The sequence below is a fragment of the Zingiber officinale genome, chromosome 7B (genome assembly GCF_018446385.1).
Source record: "Zingiber officinale cultivar Zhangliang chromosome 7B, Zo_v1.1, whole genome shotgun sequence".
Classification (NCBI taxonomy): domain Eukaryota; kingdom Viridiplantae; phylum Streptophyta; class Magnoliopsida; order Zingiberales; family Zingiberaceae; genus Zingiber; species Zingiber officinale.
The window spans coordinates 107,586,347-107,607,124 of NC_055999.1; the positions used below are offsets into that span (position 1 = coordinate 107,586,347).

Sequence of the window (20,778 nt, forward strand, 5' to 3'; positions counted from 1 at the left end):
CAATAAGTATTTTCTTTTTCTTTTTTTTCATCTCACAAGACTTGCAATTGATTGCTGTCATTGAATGTTAAGATTGGCCTGGAAGGAATCATCTCTGCACTGCTTGCAGTGCTGTGTCACGGGCTGGACAACATCCTGCTCAATAAAGCTTTTACTTATTGCTTCCATACTTGCATAAAAGGCCATTGCTGATTGACCATTTTAAGTTCAGACCTTTATATTCCAAAATACCTAATCAGGTTTTACTTTTCATTACAGCAACTGAACATTATAGACAAGATTCTTAACTGAGAATTTTTCAGTGCAAATTTATGAAAAAATCCACCATCAAATTATGCTGAATCCAAAGGCAAATTACATGCTACTGTTAGAAGAAGTGTAACCTTATCAAATTAGACCACCTTCCAACCTACTGCTCGGAAATACTCTTTTAAAGCCTGAACCAACTAACTGTCAAAACTTTGTTGGACCACTGCCTGATCAATTAAAGTTAGGTCCCAACAAAAATGTGTGTGTGTGTGTGTGTGTGTGTGTGTGTGTGTGTGTGTGTGTGTGTGGCGGGACTTCTAACTGTTTGCAGAAAGCTCACAAGCAAGCTAACATCACCATTGTGTCTGTTGTTAAGATAGATTTTTCTCAAAACCTGTGGCTGTTACAATCATGAGAGATAGATGCAAGGAGTAAATACACTACCAAATAGAGGGCACAACTTTATGGATCTCAGATCTATTCACCAACTCTTTGCGCAGTGATAGTATTACATTAGTGGTTTTTTTTTTTCATTTGCAGATTTGATTCCCAGAGAATTCAAAATGCATGGCACAGAGATGAGATAATAGCAACGGAGTCTCATCATGAAGTATTTAGACTTGTGAATTGATAAATTTATTAATAAGAAAGCATCATAATTCAATGTAGATAGCCAGACCTTCACACTTCTTCCTAAATAAGAACATTGACAGGGTTGAAGTAGCTTATGAAACATTCAAGTGAATCCATCTGTACTTACCTCAGAAGCATAAGCGGCATGTCTTAATGATGAACCACTGGCTTCAATCTTCACGCGATCTAACCAGCAGTAAGTTCGGCATCAGAGAGTTTGCAATTCAATTTAACGATGATATACCATTGCAGATGTAGAATTCCATGAGCATGAAAAGGGAAGGAAGTCATAGCTATATGTCTAAGGGTTTATCCACATTGACATTGCTATCAGGGAGGCATCCTGCAGCACAACTCGTCTTTGCACTCGACTCGATAGCCGAGGACAAGCCTTTATAGCTACTACTTCCCTCACTTAAGTTTCTATGCCTCTTTGATCTGCTAAGCTTGGAGATGGCATCTTTATCTTCCTTGTCTTTGGCTTTAGTTTTTGCAACTACCAGACGTATGATGCTGCTGCGGCAGAAAGGGCAGGTTGGTGATGATATACACAGATTCATGGGGTTCTGCTTATTGTTGTGGCAGCAGAGTGCGAGCATGCAATGAGCACACATCTGATGGCCACATTCTTGGACCTCGATAGTACACACTTGATCAAAGCAGATATCACAGAGCTTGATATCACTCTCCTGCAAGGATTTCATATATGAAGCTAGTTTTACAAAAGTGGAGACTCATGATTACTATAATCAGCACAAGAAAGAATATCTGCCAATAAGATGTTCATTAAGACCATGAGAAGTCATGGGGAACTGATCTAGAAAAAGAAAAACATAGATAGAACAATCCTGGTGAGATAAGACTAGCTGGGTGTGAACTTGTATACACTTACATGGACATGAAAGATGAGATACTATAGTTGATCCAACATTGAAATTGCATGTCTTTCTGTAATTTGACAGCTTAGGAAATTAGAACAATGCTTCTTCAACAACCAATTTTTTTCACCATAACTGTTGGCAACTAATAAGAAGCCATATTCGTTATGACTATTCACACATCAGAAAGATAATCATTGAACTTCAAAGTGAGTTATGTTTAGTTTCATAACATCACAAGAGGATAAAAGTTTTCATGATCCAATTCTAAGGTCTATTAGTTCTGCTGCATAGTTTTCATATATAGATATAACAAAGGGATGCAGTTGTTTCATTGAAACTGAAACCCTAACCAGGAAGTTTAGAGTACCTCAATAGTGTTCTCATCAGCATCTGTATCAGAATGTGTGGGAGATGGCAAGGAACATGATGTTGCCTTCAATAATTTCTTTTCCCTTTCCCTGTTAGCCTCCATTAGAGCTGCCTCTAACAGAGCCTTTGCATCTGGGTCAAGCTCACTGATGAACTTTAATGGTGCTGGCCATACAAGAGGTTCAGCTGCTGATGGGTTCAACAGAGCTGCACATGCTTGATGGCCTCGCTTGAGTGCAACAAGATAAGGTATTCTTCTGTAGTTACCACAGTCAGGAAATGTACTCCTTTAGAAAACTTGTTAACATTGTAACCATCAAGCCGTATATAACTTACTACATTGCTGCATATAAAGCTCATAGGACCCTAACTACACTTGCAAAAACAGTGTGTGAAGCTTACGGACCCTGATGAATCTCTCTGAAGCCTATCAGCTCCCCATGCAAGCAACTCACGAATACAGTCCAAGCTTCCATTCCTAGCTGCTAAGTGCAAAGGGGTGCTCCCAAGGTATCTGCGGTGTTAAATCTGTTAATCAGATAGTATTATGTCTCTCTGGAAGCATCTGATAAAAATCTAATAGCACTAACTAATCTTACGAGTGCCTGTGGATCATGTGAAAATAATGAAAACTCTAACTCACCCATATCCACCAGCAATGGAGGAGACAAGAGCACCATTGTCTAACAAAATGTGCACACAATCTGGTTGTCTCTGCCTTGCTGCCAGATGCAAAGGGGTGGCTCCATTGCCGTCTCTCACATTTACAAACCGAGAAAATCCCCTTTAACTCATAAGAAATTTAAAGAGAAAAGTAAGGAATCAGTTAACTTCCAGAAGAATGCGACTTCTTGAGAGCTTGATCCAATTCAACCGACAAAAAGACGAATTTTTACAAGCATTCACCATGAATCAGAAATAGGTGCGGTTTGGGCCGCTGAGAGAATCACTCGGAGACAATCGGAGCGACCAAAATAAGCAGCATGATGCAAGCAAGTCCTTCGATTTAACGAATCAAACATTAAGATCTAGAAGATAGAAAGAATAACGCATCAATTTGGGCATCGCAGCTCAGAAATGTGAAACTGAAGACATCAATTTGGCTCACGTTTGCCTCGGCTTCAAGGAGCTTCTGCACGCAGGCGAGCTTCCCGTGCATTGCAGCCAACATCAACGGAGTCTTTGCTTAATAAAAACCAAGAAGAAGTAAATGGGGGGAAATCACACAAGAGAGACCAAACGCTGCAAAATTTTGAACTTCCTCACCTGCTTAGACCGATTCACGACATCAGGATCGACAGATCGATCCAAGATAGCCGACAACACCTGAAAATAGTCATAAATCGAGATCCGTTAAAAAAATCACCATAAGAGGGAGCCACGGAAGGGGACGGGACCGGGAGGTGGTCAGTGAGAGGGCGAGGCGCACCTCGACGCGCCCATTGGCGGCGGCGATGTGGAGAGCCGAAAGGCGGTCGTATATGGTAGTCCGTGAGAGAATGTAAGGGTTGGCAGTGAGAGATGACTCCACGGCGCCCAAGTCACCGCCTTGGACTGCGGCGAAGAAGTCGTGGTCGTGGCTGGCGCCGGCGCAGCTCAGTCCCTGTCCCATCCAGAACGATAATACCTCCTGAACCTGAAAATGGATATACTGTCGCCCCTCGCCGGCAGGCGGGAGATGGAGGGGGTCGGAGGATGCAGGAGAGCCGGAGAGGGCTATTGGTCCAGTAGAGTGAGCAGGAGAAGACGAGAAGGTAAGAAATAATTAACGTAATAAAGATTTAAGGTTTCCCAATATTTTGTAAAAATGACCCGTAAAGTTTCATTAATATTTATTAAAGTATTCTTAAAATTTATTATTAGGACATATTGAAGGCAAAATAAATGCAGGAGGACCTTTTTTATATTAATAAAATTTTAAATACATTTTAAAATACCATTAAATTATAAAATAAAAAAGAATTATCAAAATATTTCTAAAATTTTTTATTTTACTATAAAAATATCTCATTCTAAGGTCAACTAGAGATACACTTTTTCTATTAACAAATTTTTAAGCACAGTTTAAAAATTATTAAATGCTAAAGACATTTTTAAAAAATATTTAAAATAAAAAGTCCAAAAAAAAACGCCTCATATTAACAAAATATCAAAATGATAAAATATTAAAATAACACTTAAATATAAATTTTAAAAACAGGAAATAAGAAAAAAGAAATTCCTAATTATATAAGTGTCTTCTTTTCTTATAAAAATTATTAAAAATAAATTTAATATTTAAAATGTACATCTATTCTTTATCAGTTTTGCTCAGATTACTGGAGTTTCTGTTTTTGAGTAATTTTGGTTTAATTTTGATTAAAAGTATATAAAATTATTGGTATAAAAGGGTATTTTAGAAAATTATAATTTGAGTGTTGTTTTAATAATTGGATGTTTAAAGGTGTTTATTTTAATTCTACGCTATTTTAAGTAATTTTGTTTTGAGTGTTTTAACATATGAATGATTATGTCGGAAGGAGTATCTTTTTAATATTTTTTAATATTGAAAATAAAAAGCGATCAATTAATTTATGCCAGATAAAAAAAAGGTAAGCGGATGCGGATCCATCAATATTGGATACGTCCGGATAGGCGGATTCCAATTACGGCCAATCCGATTGGGTCTTGTCGGTCACAAACCGCTATCTTGAATCCTTCGGAAATCACGACTCAGTGAGTTAATGAGCAGCAGTTTGGAATTTCTTTTCTGAAAAATAATAGTTTTGGGGTTGATCAGTCCGAAAACTGAGGAAATAATAGGCTGAAAATATGATTCTATGGTTGACCGGAAAAAAAATAAAATTCTACCTTGTCTTTAAAAACTAGGAGCATTTGTATCAGGTCGGGAAGAATTTTTTAAGTTGATCCTCTTACGTTTAAGTCAGTTTTTAAATCAGTCAAAAAGAATAATAAAAATTAATAGTAGTTAAGAATGTGTAGATAACGAAGTGTTGTGTGTTGGACCCTGTGGTAATTTTGATGTGATCAACTAAGTTGGTTAGGTCATGCGTTGTATTTGATCCCTGTGTCTGAGTGTGCAAGAGCTTAGGAGCACAGGAAGTCGAGCGGAAGACGCAGCTAGCGAGAAGGACGGTACGGGAAGGGAGCCGACGGGGCTCGGTGCGTCCGAAGGACGAGAGAGCTGCGGAAGAGTACTCCGGTGGACGTGAAGAGCGTGCACGGCGTTCGAGGGACGTTAAGCCAGGACGGAAGGCTGCTCGAGGAAGGTCGAAAATTGGGTTCGGGTGAGCCCTATTTCAGTTGACCACAATCACCCAAAAGATCGGAGCATCGGAAGTCGCAACAAGCTGGAAACGAAGTCAAAGGAGCTGAGCTGCCAGCTTGGAGGCGCCTTCAGCCAGGTTGGAGGCGCCTTCAACCAGTCAAAGTGACCGTTCTGCGCACGGATAAAGTTTTATCCGCTGACTCCCATGGAGGCGCCTTGGACCCTCGTTGGAGGCGCCTTGGAGCCTCGGGATAGAATTTCCAGGACCTATATAAAGGCACCTGGAGCTAGGAATTCAACAACAACTCAAGCAATCAATCTGTAAGCAATTCCTAAGCAACTAGTGAGCTACAAAAGTGTAAAAGGCTTCTCCGCCTTCAGAGAAGGAGAATTTTCTTAGTGCGCTCTTTTCTACTGTCCTGGATTAACAACCTCTTTGGTTGTAACCAGGTTAAATCCCTGAGTCTATTTTCTGTTCCTGTTTCTTTTTCTGTTTTGTTAATTTATTTGCTATTATTATTGCTGATTTAAATTCTGAGTTAAAATCCGAGGAGGGTAGTTTTTATTTTTGATTTCAGTAATTCACCCCCCTCTTGTCGGTCTCCGCTGCGCCAACATTGTATACCTCCGTCTGTAAATGAAGACCTCCTTTTAAAAGGATCATTGTAACGTCTGTGCATGCGTTTCAAAACATATTCACATTTTTCAAAGCATCCTAAAAAAGACAAGTCAGAAAGTGTCTCTGATATTTTTCCTTAAATGAATAATTAAATATATAATGTGACAGGTTAAAAACTTCCAAAGTATGATTTGTATGTTAGACATGCTCTGTTGTCAGTGGCACAAACTTCCAAAAAAATATGATATATAAGCGGGTCTCATTTATTGATCGACCAGAAGTCACTCGATAGAAATGATCTAATTAGGTCGTACTGAACAGAGCTATCGATCTGCCCTTCACTTGGCTTTTCTATTATTGGATCGCTACCTTTTGTCTGACCAGACATGTCGTCTGATCGGCAAGGACAATGAGTAGAAAAATTTATTATTTGACTCTTAATCCCAATCATAAATTTTCGGAAAATGATAGTTCGGATTATCACATCCAATTGATATTAAATATCTAATCAGCCAACTTCATCTAATAGGTGGTCCTAGATCATTGACTATTTTAATTTTGATCTCTACCTTAACTGTTCTTCCCTACTGTAATCCATTTTTAATGGGATCCTCTTCATCACCGTAAAACTCAAAAAAATTAAAATGCCGTTCCTCGTTTGACAAATCGTCATGTGAACGCTCTTGCGCTAATTAACGTATCATTTAAAATAAACCATCTAAATACTCTCGGATGGATTTTAAGATTTAAATGATAGCAAACTGGCTATTAGACTAGTTTCTATAATGGGTAATAGTGAGTTATTAGTTTCTGCAATATTGTCACTATTTTTTTTTATTAATTTTACTCATTAGAGAATGATATCTTAATTAAAATAATATTTTAATAAGTAAAATAAATTAAGAAGAATTCTGGACACTATATTTTAAATATATATGTTAAAATAATAAAGAAACTCAAGCGATTATCCATCTACAAATCTAGTATCTTTTAATTATATTTCCTATTTAGAGAAATATTTTTTACAAATACGGGATTTGAATCACGATTATCTGGATGATAATCTACATATCCTTTGGTGACATCATAATTCCCTAGACTTAAAATAATATTTTAATAAATAATACAAAGATCTCATGACATCTATTATTTTTAAATGAATATGTATCTAGAATATAACAGGCAGTTGTTATAATATATAGTAACTAATTACTAATTTTATATATTATAGTAGTTATCTCAAAGTTTCTATACATTTTTGAGATAAAATTATCCATGAACACCTATTTGATTATTTGCTTTTAATTTTTACCAAGAAAACTGTAAATAAGTAAAACACTGAAAGATGTCATGTCAGAAATGGCAGCAAGGTATGGTCCGGTTGAATGAAGGTTAATGAAAGGACATGAGAGCTACCAATTTTGCATCGAAAGGACGCGGCATCCGTAAGAGACTTCAGTGCCAACAAACTTTAGCACATATTTTTTTTGCTTTTTCAGAAAAAAGTGATATTTTTCTTTAATTTAAAGTACGCTATTATTTTGACCTCTATATTCAGAGAATAAATTGAATCGAATTGTCGTGAATAAATTAGGTATTGAGACATAAAGCATTTGTTAAAAATACATAATGAATAAATTTAAATAATTTATTAACGACAAATGCTCAAAGGCATATATAAAATTTTAGAATTCCTAAAACACATATCAAGATTTCATTATTTTTAAAAGACAATCAAATTACAATTGTACCCTTTTGCATGCATGTAATTTTTTTTCGCTCTTTCTCTTTCATCTTTTCTCTTTTCTCTTTTCTTCTACTAAATTAAATTAAATTAATTTAAACATCATCTAAATTTTAATAAACAATCCTTGATATTTATTTATTTTTATTTTTATTTTTAAAATTTTATAAAAAATTTAAAAAATATATAAATAGTTAATAAAATATTTTTTATATATTTTTTTGCATTATCTTCAATTTTTTAATACGTAATTATAAAAGAGTAAAAAATAAAAATAAAATTAATAACAAAAGTTAATTTTATTAATAAAAATAATAATAATAATAAAAATAAATTACTTTGGTGTTGGTTTGATCAAACTAGTAATATTGTGGTACTGATTTCTAAAGATTAAAAATAATTTTAGAGTTTTGGAAATTTACAATAATAAATAATCCTCTAAATTTATTTAATTTTAATTTTATAAATTTATTTAAAATATATAAAAATAAGGTTAATCAAACATTAAAAATATTTTTTCCTATTTTAATATCTTAAAAAATTTAATATGTAATTATAAAAGAGTAATAAATAAAAATAATAATAACAATAGTTAATTTTATTAATAAAAATAAAAAATTACTTTGGTGCTGGTTTGACGAATACCACAATAGTATTGATTTGATTAAATTAGCACCATGGTGGTGCTATTTTTAAAAATAGTATCATAGTATTTTAAAAGTTTCAAATCATTTTAAGCACTATTTTGAGGGTTTTAAAATAGTAAAAGCGAGTTTATTTGGACTCATGTTCTCCTAATAAATCCACTGAAGTTGGAATGAGCCCGATCGAAATTCTCTAGGTCTATCAATGAATTTTGATTGAAATCCATCGATGGACTTAAACAACTTGGATTTCTATATTTTTACAATTAGATAAAAGTATGTAATGTGTAGAAGGTAAATATAATGAGAAATCTTAATCCTGAGTCTCCTACACGAAGTTATATGCTTGTACCAATTTGTACAAAGTCTAAAACTTTTTAAACCTTTTGAGCAATGCTAGAAATCCTGTAAGATAATAATGAAGAACACATTTGGACTCCTGAGCACTTTAGAAACCTATATGAGTGGGAATGAGCCCGATCAGAGCTATCTAAATTCATCAATGAATTTTGATTGAAATACATTGATGGATCTCGACGACTTAGGTTTCTAAAATTTTATAATGAGATAAAAGTGTGAAGTGTGTAGAATGTATATATAGCTTCTACATACTAATCTCTCTCATCTCATGATAAAATTTTAGAAATCCAAATATCTTAGATTCATTAATAAGTTTCGGTCAAAACTCATTGATAGACGTAGAAATCTTTAATTGGACTCATTCCAAATCTTTTAAGTTTCTGTAGTGTCCAGGAGTCCAAGTGTGTTCTCCATTATCATCATAAAAGATTTCTAATATTGTTCAAATGATTTAGAAAGTTTCAGACTTTGTGTCACATTGGTCTATAACTTCTTGTAAGAGACCCAAAACTAAAATTTCTTACCATATCTATTTTCTACACATTTAGCACTTCTATCTCATTGTAAAATTTTAGAAATCAAAGTCGGGTCCATCAATAGATTTCGGTCAGGATCCATTGATAGACTTAAATAGCTATGATCGAACTCATTCCAACTCATATAGGTTTTTACAGTGCTCAAGAGTCCAAATGTGTTCTCCATTGTTATCGCACATGATTTCCAGCATTGCTCAAAAGGTTTAAAAAGTTTCAGACTTTGTGCAAATTGGTACAAGCCTATAACTTCACATAGAAGACTCAGGATAAAGATTTCTCACCATATCCACCTTTTACATACTCCACACTTCTATCCCATTGTAAAATTTTATAAATCCAAGTCATCTAGATCCATCAATGAGTTTTGAGCAAAATCTATTGATAGACCTAGAGAGTTTCGATCAGACTCATTCCAACTTCAATGGATTTATTAGGTGAACATGAGTCTAAATAAACTCTCTTTTACAATTTTAAATCATTCCAAAAAGTTCTTCAAATGATTTGAAACTTTCATAACACTATGATATTAGTTTTTGAAGACTAGCACCACAGTGGTGCTAGTTTGACCAAACTAGTACCAAAGTGAATTTTTTATTTATTATTAAAATCAACTCTTGTTTTTAATTTTAATTTTCTGTTTATCCTTTTATAATTGCATATTAAAAAATTGGAGATATTAAAAATAGGATTTTTTTTTAATGTTATATATATATATATATATATATATATATATATATATATATATATATATATTATTTTTTATTAAATTTTTAAAAATAAAAATAAATAAATATAGAGAATTATTTATTAAAGATGTTTAAATTAATTTAATTTAATTTAGGAGGAAAGAGGAGTTGCATGCATGTAAATGGGTAAAATTGTATTTTGATATGCCTTTTAGGAATAATGTTCTGAAATTTTATGTTTGCCTTTGAGAATTTACTGATTTATTAAACAATAAATAAATTTAGATAATATGTATTCACCTTATTTAAATAGTCAGTAGGTTGATTAATTTTAGACTCGGTGCTGTTAAGAAAAAAAAAAAGTCGTCTCTTTACCTTGTCGGAAAGTAACAAGTCTGATGCTTGTCATAACGTTGACGATGCGACAGAATATTCAACTTCCATTTTCAGTGGTCATCTCAACGTGGACTTCGCTATCTTAACGAATCAACTGAAAGTAAAAATATTTTAACCCCGGATTCCTTGTAGAGTGGAAAAATGGGAGAACGACTTTTAGGCCTTCAGAAAGAACAACGATTAAGTGCTCCAAAGGGTTGCACAGTCTAATGAAACAAAGTATAGGTTGCACAGTCTAATGAAACAAAGAATAGTTCGGACGGAGAGCACTCGATCGAGAGGCTCGCACAAGATACGCCACCAGAAGAGAGTCTCTCAGCTCAACATAATACATGGAACAAACAATAGTTAATACATATGTAAGGAAGGGAGATGAACATTAAAGTAAAACTGAAGCGAAGCAAAGCACAGAATTGAGAAGGAACAAGATTCAATAGGTCGGATAGTAGTATCCGCCTGCGGTGTTGTAGGCAGCCGGCATTCCGTAGGGCATTGTGGGGTTGGCCATGAAGGTGTTATTGATCCTGGCCAAGCTTGGTTGGCCCTGCATACCATCCTTGGAGTACTGCTGCCAGACGAGCTGCTCTTGGACTAACAACTGTTGTTTCTTCTCTATCTCCGCCATCTGAACATAGGAAGGTGCTGGGATACTGAGGGATGCAACGAAAGGGTCCTGCCCGATTGTCTGAACCGTGCCATCAGGCGCGGGAAGGGCAAGCACAGGAGCAGCACCTCGTCCAGGCACCGGCAAGGCCACGCTACTCGCACTCCCTGCACTCGCCTGGGCATTAACCTGCTGCCTCACTGCACCTTGATCATACATGCCATTCAGTAGTAATGGATCCAATCCCCCGCCCATTGCAGCCTTCTGCTTTGAGAGATTGCTAGCAGTCTCCACGAGGGCAAGCTCCCAGTCTGCTTTTCCAGGTTCTGCTGCAGGATTTTGCCATGCGGAACTTACTCCAGAATCCCCGTTAGATGAAGGGAATGGTTCCCATGAACCATTTACACCACTGGCTGCTGCCGGCCCCTGGAAAAGGGTTAATGCAAGCCTATTAGAGTGGTCGTTGACAGTCAAGCCATCCTCTCTAAGATCCACCAGGTCAGGTTGGGGTTCCGGTGGTTGCTGCTTGATTGGTTCCACTGTCACCTTTGCTGGCTCTGGCTCTTCTTCCTTGTAGTCAGAAGGTGCAGGAAGAGCTTTGATGCTGTTCATATCCTGCTCTGGTTCTTTGTCCTCTGCAGGTGCAGGGATTGTCTCTTTTAGAGGGCTCTTTGTGCTCCTCCCTCTATCCCTCATAAACTCCTCGAGTGTCTCCAGAAGCTTGTCAGTAATGCGTTGCACCTCTGGGTACTCAGAAGACCTTGCCACTCCTGTATCCTTGCACCAAGCATAGAAAGCACACAGCTCATCAATCTGCTTTGCAGCACTAGCATATGCCTCAAATGATTTGACACAGTCAGGATACTCCATGTCAAAGAAGCGGTTTAGAAGAACAGCTAGTATCTCACATATATCCGCGTAAAGCTGAAAGCTCTCTCGGACAAGAGGGTAAAGAGCAATGAGAATCATCCTACAATGTTTTGCATTGCCCGTGGGACGACAAGCAAGGAAGCGCTCAAGTAGCTGTTGCAAATGGTGCATCCTGCCAAACACCCTCTCTAGCTTCATGTCATTCAGTGGTGTCAGTGGCTTCTTCTCTTCCCCATTCTGGCGTTCTTCATAATACCCATCTCTGCCATTACTTTGAGGGGATGAATAAGAGGACCTTCCATAATTCCCATGTGCATAAGGATCATGGTCACCAAAATCAGATCCATTTCGTTGAGGGGATTTCCAGCGGTTGGTTCTAGATTCATTTGAGTGTTTGCTACCACCACCTTGTTTCCTTTCATACATTATGCACTCTAACCGCTGATCCAAATAGAGTGCATAAGTGCGAACAAAAGCAGAGTGATCCCAGGAATTGGAATGCGCCTCATCGCGGAAATCAGACATGTTTAAGAGACGGGTTCCTCTCCTGGTGGCATAAAGAATCTCATGTTGGAATGCAGGATCCCCATCGACCATAAGACGATGAACAAGAATCAGGGCTTTGAGAGCCACGACCCAGTCATGGGTTTTACTGAGCCTCCTTGAAACACTAACCATGCAAGCACTAACATAACCCCTAGAGTGGGATGTAAGGTTCAGAATCTCATATAGGTACTTCTCATTAGAAGGTTCATCGTCATGACTGGTTGCCTTGACAATAGCCACATCAAGTTCAGGAGCCATGTTGCTTGAAACCTTGGCCAGGCCAATGCTAGTCTGGTCCTTCATTGTTCCCAGAGCCTTTCTGATGCTAGGTGCCATTTCTTCCCTTCCCGTAGACTATCTGCTAACTTGTATGTGTGCTTCTTTATATCCTTTTAGTAAGGTGTTGCCTGGAGAATTTTATTAGTGTCAAGCACGAGAAGCATAATAACTCACTGAATTTGCTCAAACAAGAGTTACAAGAAGTTACAATTTACTGTTGATAAATGTCTAATATACACATATAATAATGTTCATCATGCATTAAGGCAAGAAAATTTTGAGGCAATTTGCAAGGTGAAATAATGCCATGGACTTGTTCTGGCCATTGTAAACTGAAAAGTAGAATCCATTTTCCTTTCAATAAATCAAGAACCAAAATGTCCAAAAAGCAACCAAATCGAGTTAAACGAGAAGATTCTTTGTAGTGAGAAAGAGCTTGCAACTTGTCGGTAGAAGACAAATCAAGGTACTAGATCAATACTTATGTCCAAATGTGTTGTGTAAGTTCAGGATGCGATAATGTACAAAACTTGTAACAGCCTTCCAACACGACAAGGGAAAAACCCACTGTGTACTCTTAGATGATCATTCTGTCACATTAATCTTCTTTTTTTTCTCCTCGGATAATTTGACACACCTTTAGTTGTTCATAAACTAGCAGTTAGCTGAAAAGAAATAATGGACTAAAATTGACCACTCATCTCATCGATCCCTGTTACAAAGAAAATGGACTACATTCTACATGGATCAAAGGCTTGAAAAGACATTGAGATCTCCAGTAACTTCAGCCGACTAATGAATTCGCAGAAGATTTTATATAAGAAAAAAGAAACAAGAAATGAACTCAGAAGCAGCTTTGACCGCAGATCTGAATCGGCTCTTAAATCTATTAACATCTAGATGGTTAAAATTAAGACTAACAGCAGTAGCAAACTCACTGGCAGGTCTATAAAGGATGTTCAATAACGCGACCAGAAAACGAGAGCATAAACAATCACCTGATCACGGCGACCTCTTTCGCCAAAGCTAGTCTTTTCACACGCTGATCTCGATTTTGAAAAGAGTGATCTAGCCGACGCCCAGATCTGCTTGCGACCTACGAGTCTCCCCTCACAAATCCCTCAATTTCCGACGCCGTTGGCGAGAAAACCAGCGGCAATTGCGATGGCGCTACTCTTCTGCTTGTCTCCAGCTTATCCTTCGCTTTTGGTTGGGGGGGGGGGGGGGGGGATATCGTCGGCAATGGCGCAGGGACAGGACGAGAGATTTGGTCAGAAATCGCCGTCGAACGCAGCGGCTCGAGCAAAACCAGCAGGCAATAGAGCGCTCGAAAATAAACAAACAAATAAATAATAAAAATAAAGGCAATGAAGATGCGTATAGGAGGAATTAAGAGAGGGGGTGGATGTGGTGACATAAAAGAGTCTAAGCGATACAGACTATCAGCCGTTGGATTTTCTCCGCCGAAGTTGTGAAGATATCGCATAGTAAGATTGGTGCGGGGTTGTGCAGAGACGGGAGTTGGGTACAGCTCAGCTCGGAGTCGGACTACGGGCCAATCGAGAAGCGACACGATTAAATAAAACGGTGGGTGGGATATGAGCGTAACGGATTCGCCGATATAGAAACAAGGATTTTTTTGTTGCCACTCTTTGGTCTTTGCCGGGTCTAGTGGTGTTACTAATTTTAACATAGTTTTTTAATATATAAATAAGGGTAAATTTTAGAAGGACATTATAAAAAAGAGACCCTCACTATATTTTTCATATAAAAGATATCCTTATTCCATTGTTATTGTAATAACTATTATATTATTTTATAATAAATTAATTCAATTAATTAAAAAATAATATAAAAATATTTTCATATCATTTTTCAAAACAGTAATAATTATATAAATTTGATCACAATCTATTTAGCTTGATCAAACAATTATAGAGAGGGGAGTCATGTTTCGATTCTTAACAGATTTAAATATTGATTCAAATTATCTCAGGTCTCCTGAGACTAGATTTCTTGGTTCATTAAAAAAAATTAATTAGATTGGAAGATGAATTACTTATAATTATAATTGGATCATGACCATGATTTGATCATAACTAGTTGTTATCTCTCTGATTCCACCGCCTCTTAGGATATAATTTGGACTGGGATGGATGATCGGAGGCTCCTAGAGACGGTGACAAATGGCCATATTACTAGGTGTCGAGCAAGAGAGGCCTTCAGATAACTTTCAGCTATTTTTCCTGATCTAAATTATAACCTAGAAGATGATGAATTTAAAAAAATCATCACAACTAACTACATCAAATCATATCATAATTCGGAAGATATGTCACCGTTGATTTACCTCCTCCTAGGATTTTTGTGGGGCCAGGCCTAGGGGGCCGCTGGGTGGGGGGACCCGCCTTTTTTGTACAATAATTCGATAATAATTATAAATTATTTATCCCTGATCTATTCTTTTACTGACCAAAAAATCTAACGATTTATTTGACGCTTAAGGGCAGTGCCCCTGATGGCAGATCAAATCTTCTGTCCCGAAACTCTCCCTATCCCTCTGTCCCACGCAGAAAACGACACCCGACTCGTGAGAAACACGTGACGAAGGCAGAAACCAAAAGAGCAACCGATCTGCTAGACCGATCAGGACATATCCTGATCGGTCTGGGAGGCTTCTAATCGGTCTGTGGACCGATCAACCTATAAGTTATCTGATCGGTCTGTAGACCGATCAGGAAACGATGGGATTCAGAGGACAATAGGGATCGGTCTGTGGACCGATTCACCTATAGGCTGATCGGTCCACAGACCGATCAGAAGCCTCCCAAACCGATCATGATATGTCCTGATCGGTCCAGCGGATCGGTTGCTCTTTTGGTTTCCGCCTTCGTCACGTGTTTCTCATGAGTCGAGTGTCGTTTTCTGCGTGGGACAGAGGGACAGGGAGAGGGAGAATTTCGGGACAGAAGATTTGATCTGCCCTGATGGACCCCACCTACTCCCTCATAGGTGAGGGCACTGCCCTTAAGGATAGATTCAAATTATCTAGATCTGACCTCCTACAAAATAAATAGATCATTCGGCTAATACTGAATAAATCTATATAATTTATCTCCTTATAAAATATATAGCAACATCCTAAGGGACTATTTCACTTTTGACCATTACATCCAATTATTATACCAATTATCAGAAAGTTCCTATAATAAAAAATTAATATAATTTTTTTTATTATATAATATTTTGAGCAAACTAAAAAAAATAATTTATTTTGACATATTATATCAATTACCTTATATACTATCTATTATAAGAGCTCCTCTATGATTGTTAAAAAAAATATTGAAATAAATGTATTTTTTTATAAGAGAATACGATAGTCATCTATTGATTTATTTTTTGAAAAAAATATTATCTTCTTTTTAGGGGGGTAAATGAATCAAGTCGTTCGTGAGTTATTCGAAACTCGATTCGATAAAAATTCGTTTGAACTTGTTTAATGAGACTCGTTAAGATAAACAAATCAAACTCAAACTTCACAATACTCAACTCTTTAGCTTGTGAACACGTTCGTTAAACTCATGAATAAACTTTTAAATAAAAAAATAATAATTTTGATATTGAATTTATAGATTTTACATTCTACTTATGAAAAATATAGATAAATATAATAAATAAATTATATTAAATTTATTTATTAGAATAAAATTATAAATTTTAATAAGAATATTATATTTTTTTCTAAATATATAATTTACTTTTTAATAAATATTTAAATTTATAATTTATATTTATTAAGCTCGTTTAGGCTCGATAAAAGTTCGAATAAACTCGTGAACCATGAATATATTTGTTAAATAAAGTTCGAGCTCGGTTCAATTATAAACGAGTCAAGCTCAAATATTCAAGAGTTCGACTCGACTCGGCTCGGCTCGGCTCAATTAGACCCTTATTTTTTTTATATGAGAATAATTAGAGATGCCTTTTGATTCAGACTTTATTAATAAAAACTCTTATGATTTATTTTATTTTTATATATACTTAAATTTTATATCATTTAGAATGTTGTAAAAATGTAAAATGGATAGAGTTCGATAATAAATCTTTATCTCTAAGCAAAGCTTTTGGTTGATATGGATCGCATGTCATGCTCTATCAGAGGGAATTAGAAAATAATAGGCCATGATCCAATTATAAAGGAATAGTTTTGGTACCTGAATTCGTTTTTTTAATATTAGACTACACTATTGTTTTGATATTTTTATTTATTTATTTATTTTGTTTTAAAATTGAAAAAGAAGTGGACTGCATCAGGTTCACATTTACGCTGACCCCCCTGTTTCTGGAAACCTCAGCTCCACTTGCGACATATCCTACGGTTGCGGTGGACTCCGCCACGCAACGCACACTGGGAACTGTCCGATCGTAGACGGACGGTTGTGATCCCTTCCAAGGCCCGTCCGCGTCGTTTTTGCCTTGCTTCTGCAGCGATTGACCTGGACACCAGCTGTCGCGAGCAACTCACGGAACGCGTTACCAGATATCGCGATGAGGAAGAGATGACGTCATGAGAAATCTGCTGACCAGGCTCCATCCTTTCGCTAGCGTCTTCGATGGAGCTACGAGCGTGGAATGAACGTGTTCCCTGTTTCTGGTGAGACAGGTCAGCTACATTTATGGCAAAGTATTAAACCCTGACCCTGCTCGCCGACTAGTCCCTATAAACTTTTTGCGGTGCGTGAAAAAGCAAGAGGAGAGAGAACGAAAGAGGGTAAGGGGGAGGCAGGCCGGAATCTTCGTGGAATATTCCGTGTAGGCAGCGGATTCATCGGCTGCGTCCGATCGGGAGAGCTGGTGGATAGGAATGGCGAGCGACGACGCGGTAGCAATCCAGGTCGCCAAGAGGGCCGGGGAGCTCAGCGTCATCACCATCAATTGCCCCGATCAGACGGGCCTCGGATGCGACCTCTGCCGCACGATCCTCGAGTTCGGCCTTCGCATCACCAGAGGAGGTGATAGTGGTTATTATTATTTTTACAATTCTGTTAGTTTTATTCTTGCTTGGGCGAATCCCGATGTCATTGTTCTTGCTTTTGTGGTCCTCTTTAGATACCTTGTACATCGTTCTATCCCCTTTTGATTCTGGTGTTCTGATTATTGATTTTAATGACATTTTAGGTTTATTGACAAGTAATTGCTGAAACTCTTATTTTCTCATCTCCATTATACTGTTTGATGACGCAGTGTTCTTTTTTCCCGATTCGGGAAATCGTGTGTTTTTTTAATCAAATTGCTTCTTCCTGTATAAAAATTGAACTAATTATCTCTAGTTTGCGAATGCCTTTTCTTGATAGTTATCTCCTCACTGCTGTTCACATGTCATCATCTGTTTTGTTTGTTTTGATTTGTTTACTGTTGGAAATGCTGCTGCATTTTTTGAATGACGAGTTTGGATGCTACCTTTTCATTGATGTCACCAAGTCAAACTTTCTTGGAATTGGTCTGTAATATTATTATTTTTGTTTTGATTGAAGATTTATCGACTGATGGGCAATGGTGCTATTTGGTATTATGGGTCATCCCGTGCTCAGCCTCCAGTAACATCCATTGGACGAGTTTGAAGAACCGACTAATATCCATTTGCCCGACTTGGTCTTTTCCATTTGACATTGATTCATCGAACCAGCCTATGCATTCTCAGGTTTACCTCATGAAGTTGTTTTCTACTGATCGGAAAGGACTCTTGCATGGTAATTCATATCTTACCTCTGAGTTGATCTTATGTTGGAAGTTGCACTTCTTAATCATTGCCGTATTTGTTGTAGATGTCACACGGGTTCTTTGTGAGCTTGAGCTTTTGATTCACAGAGTGAAGGTCTCAACAACCCCGGATTGCAAGGCCATGAACCTTTTCTTTATTACTGATGGCATGTAAGTGGATCTACCAATTTTGTTTCAACTTCTTCTCTTGGATCTTGTGTTTGTTCGAATTTCTATTATCATGCTAGTTTTCATTTGGAATGTTGCATCAACTATGTAATGCAATGAAGTTCTAGCAACTAATGCAATAGGTGCATATTTTTTTTTTTGGCAAGCGTCTGTGCATAAGGTAGCATATGGTTTCAAGACTGTTATATTGACAGACTGCTGTGCCCTGTTTAGATAAGATGGAAAATTGTACCTTCTACTTTGCTGTTTTGGCAGGGAGCTCTTGCACACACAAAGGAGACAGGATGAGACGCGTGAACAACTGAGTGCAATCCTTGGGGAGTCTCTTTATAGCTTTGAGATTTTGCCAGCTAATGGTTTTCAACATGGCTTCTCCAGCCTTCCACCACAAGTTGCTGAAAATCTATTTGGCCTGGAGCTAGTAGACAACGAACTTTGTTCACATTCTGTCACTCCAGACATGAAAAATCTGAAGAAACCCGATCTGAATTTTGATAATACATTAAGTCATACTTCGACTTTGCTTCAAATTCATTGTGTTGATCAAAAGGGACTCCTCTATGACATTTTGAGGACATTGAAGGATTGCAATATTCAGGTTCCCTTTCTCCTCTGACTTTTGCTATTTAACTTAAGCTAGATATCACTTATAGCTGTTAAAAAAATGAATTATTTAGCATATTAGTTAATTGATTATTGGTTATTGATTCTTGTGTAACCCTGCCTCTCACACTAGGAAAGAAGAGAAGTGCAGCAAAGTGATGATTAACAACATTTACCCCTGACATGAGTTCCAATTTCATGAAGAAGCTGAATTTTTCACATCCTCACAAAGCTAGATCTAACAACATTCTCCAGTCATCAGGATTAAAATTGCATCTATATTTATTATCCAATAAAAATATATACAAACTGCTAGCATATTCTATCTAGCTCTTTATTGCTCATGTTACCTTCACAAAGATTCCACTGTACTCATAATCCCAGTTTGCCAGGTCATTGCAAATGCACATTGAAGATGCATGATAACCGATAATGATCTTGTTCCCCATGATTCAGATAGCTTACGGGCGATTCATGTCGCATACGAAAGGCTCCCGAGAGATTGATCTATTCATCCAGCAAACTGATGGAAAGAAGATTACTGATCCAGAAAAGCAGGAATTCCTATTCTCTCGTTTGAGATCAGAAATGCTTCACCCATTGAGAGTTATGATCGTTAATCGTGGGCCCGAGACCGAGCTCCTCGTTGCCAATCCCGTTGAGCTTTCTGGAAAAGGAAGGCCTCGTGTCTTCTATGATTCCACTCTTGCTCTTAAATTGCTAGGGATTTGCATTTTCTCTGTAAGCAAGCTACAATCTCTAAACACCTTTTGGTCGCAATACTGCGATTATTCAATCTCCACATATATATATCATTTGCAGGCTGAAATTGGCAGGCACTCATCATCTGATAGGGAATGGGAGGTCTATAGGTTTCTCTTGGTTGATAGCAACGACTTGCCTTTGTCAAGTAGACATGCTAAGAATCATATTGTTGATAGGGTGAGAAGAACTTTAATGGGCTGGTAAGCAGAAACCTATCTAATTTAGAGAAGCTTTCATGTTTCAGCCTTTTTTTTAACATTTATTTTCTTTACCACCCCTATGTAAACGTAAATAATCAATGGGTCAATTGTACAGTATATCCTCAGACATTAATATAATTATGTAATTTTGATGTAAAAGTGTACTTTTTTTCATTAATTTTGTCGACGGTACAATGAAGCTTCGAGAATCAACGCCGTCTCACCTGCTTTCCGTCACCCAAAACGTGCTGTATAAAAAAAAACGTAACAAAACGGCGAAAATAACCTTCATTCTCGTTTAACTCATTTCTATTTTTTACTTGCATACAGTTCGGAACTCCCACTGTGAAGTGGCTCCGAAGGAACTCCCTTCCATAGTGAAGGTGCTCTTTCGTTGATAACAAGAGCGGCTCTATGAATACGGAACAGTTTGTTCATTATTTTTTTATTAAAATTTTTTATTTTTAATTTAAAAATAAAATATTAAAAAAATTCAGAAATGTTAATTTTTGATTAATAATTTATGAATTTAAATTTTATTAAAATTTAAATATATATAATATAGCATAGAAAG

The 20,778-nt window shown here is 36.9% G+C and overlaps 3 protein-coding genes across 5 annotated transcripts; 1 reads left to right on the forward strand and 2 right to left on the reverse strand.

Annotated features, from left to right (window-relative positions):
• Positions 1-874: 874 nt before the first annotated feature.
• On the reverse strand, positions 875-3,869 carry LOC122006780 (E3 ubiquitin-protein ligase XB3-like). Its single transcript, XM_042562398.1, has 8 exons — positions 3,562-3,869; positions 3,399-3,458; positions 3,241-3,312; positions 3,039-3,160; positions 2,776-2,916; positions 2,539-2,646; positions 2,131-2,389; positions 875-1,571 (listed from the first exon to the last, which is right to left on the reverse strand). The coding sequence occupies exons 1-8, from the start codon at positions 3,742-3,744 to the stop codon at positions 1,176-1,178; spliced, it is 1,341 nt and encodes a 446-aa protein (XP_042418332.1). The 5' UTR covers positions 3,745-3,869; the 3' UTR covers positions 875-1,175.
• Positions 3,870-10,592: 6,723 nt separating this feature from the next.
• LOC122006781 (probable clathrin assembly protein At4g32285) lies at positions 10,593-13,918 on the reverse strand. Its single transcript, XM_042562399.1, has 2 exons — positions 13,683-13,918; positions 10,593-12,812 (listed from the first exon to the last, which is right to left on the reverse strand). Exon 2 carries the CDS (start codon positions 12,739-12,741, stop codon positions 10,816-10,818), a length of 1,926 nt encoding a protein of 641 aa, XP_042418333.1. The 5' UTR covers positions 12,742-12,812; positions 13,683-13,918; the 3' UTR covers positions 10,593-10,815.
• A 3,469-nt stretch (positions 13,919-17,387) lies between these two features.
• Positions 17,388-20,363, forward strand: LOC122006782 (ACT domain-containing protein ACR9-like). Of its 3 annotated transcripts, none has more exons than XM_042562402.1 (6): positions 17,389-17,699; positions 18,222-18,437; positions 18,513-18,618; positions 18,892-19,234; positions 19,696-19,980; positions 20,062-20,363. In XM_042562402.1, exons 1-6 carry the CDS (start codon positions 17,552-17,554, stop codon positions 20,206-20,208), a joined length of 1,245 nt encoding a protein of 414 aa, XP_042418336.1. In that variant the 5' UTR covers positions 17,389-17,551; the 3' UTR covers positions 20,209-20,363. The 3 variants fall into 3 exon arrangements, with proteins under 3 accessions (XP_042418334.1, XP_042418336.1, XP_042418337.1); XM_042562403.1 differs by having other exon boundaries at positions 20,076-20,363; XM_042562400.1 differs by having other exon boundaries at positions 17,388-17,699; positions 19,696-20,363.
• The last annotated feature ends 415 nt before the right edge of the window (positions 20,364-20,778 follow it).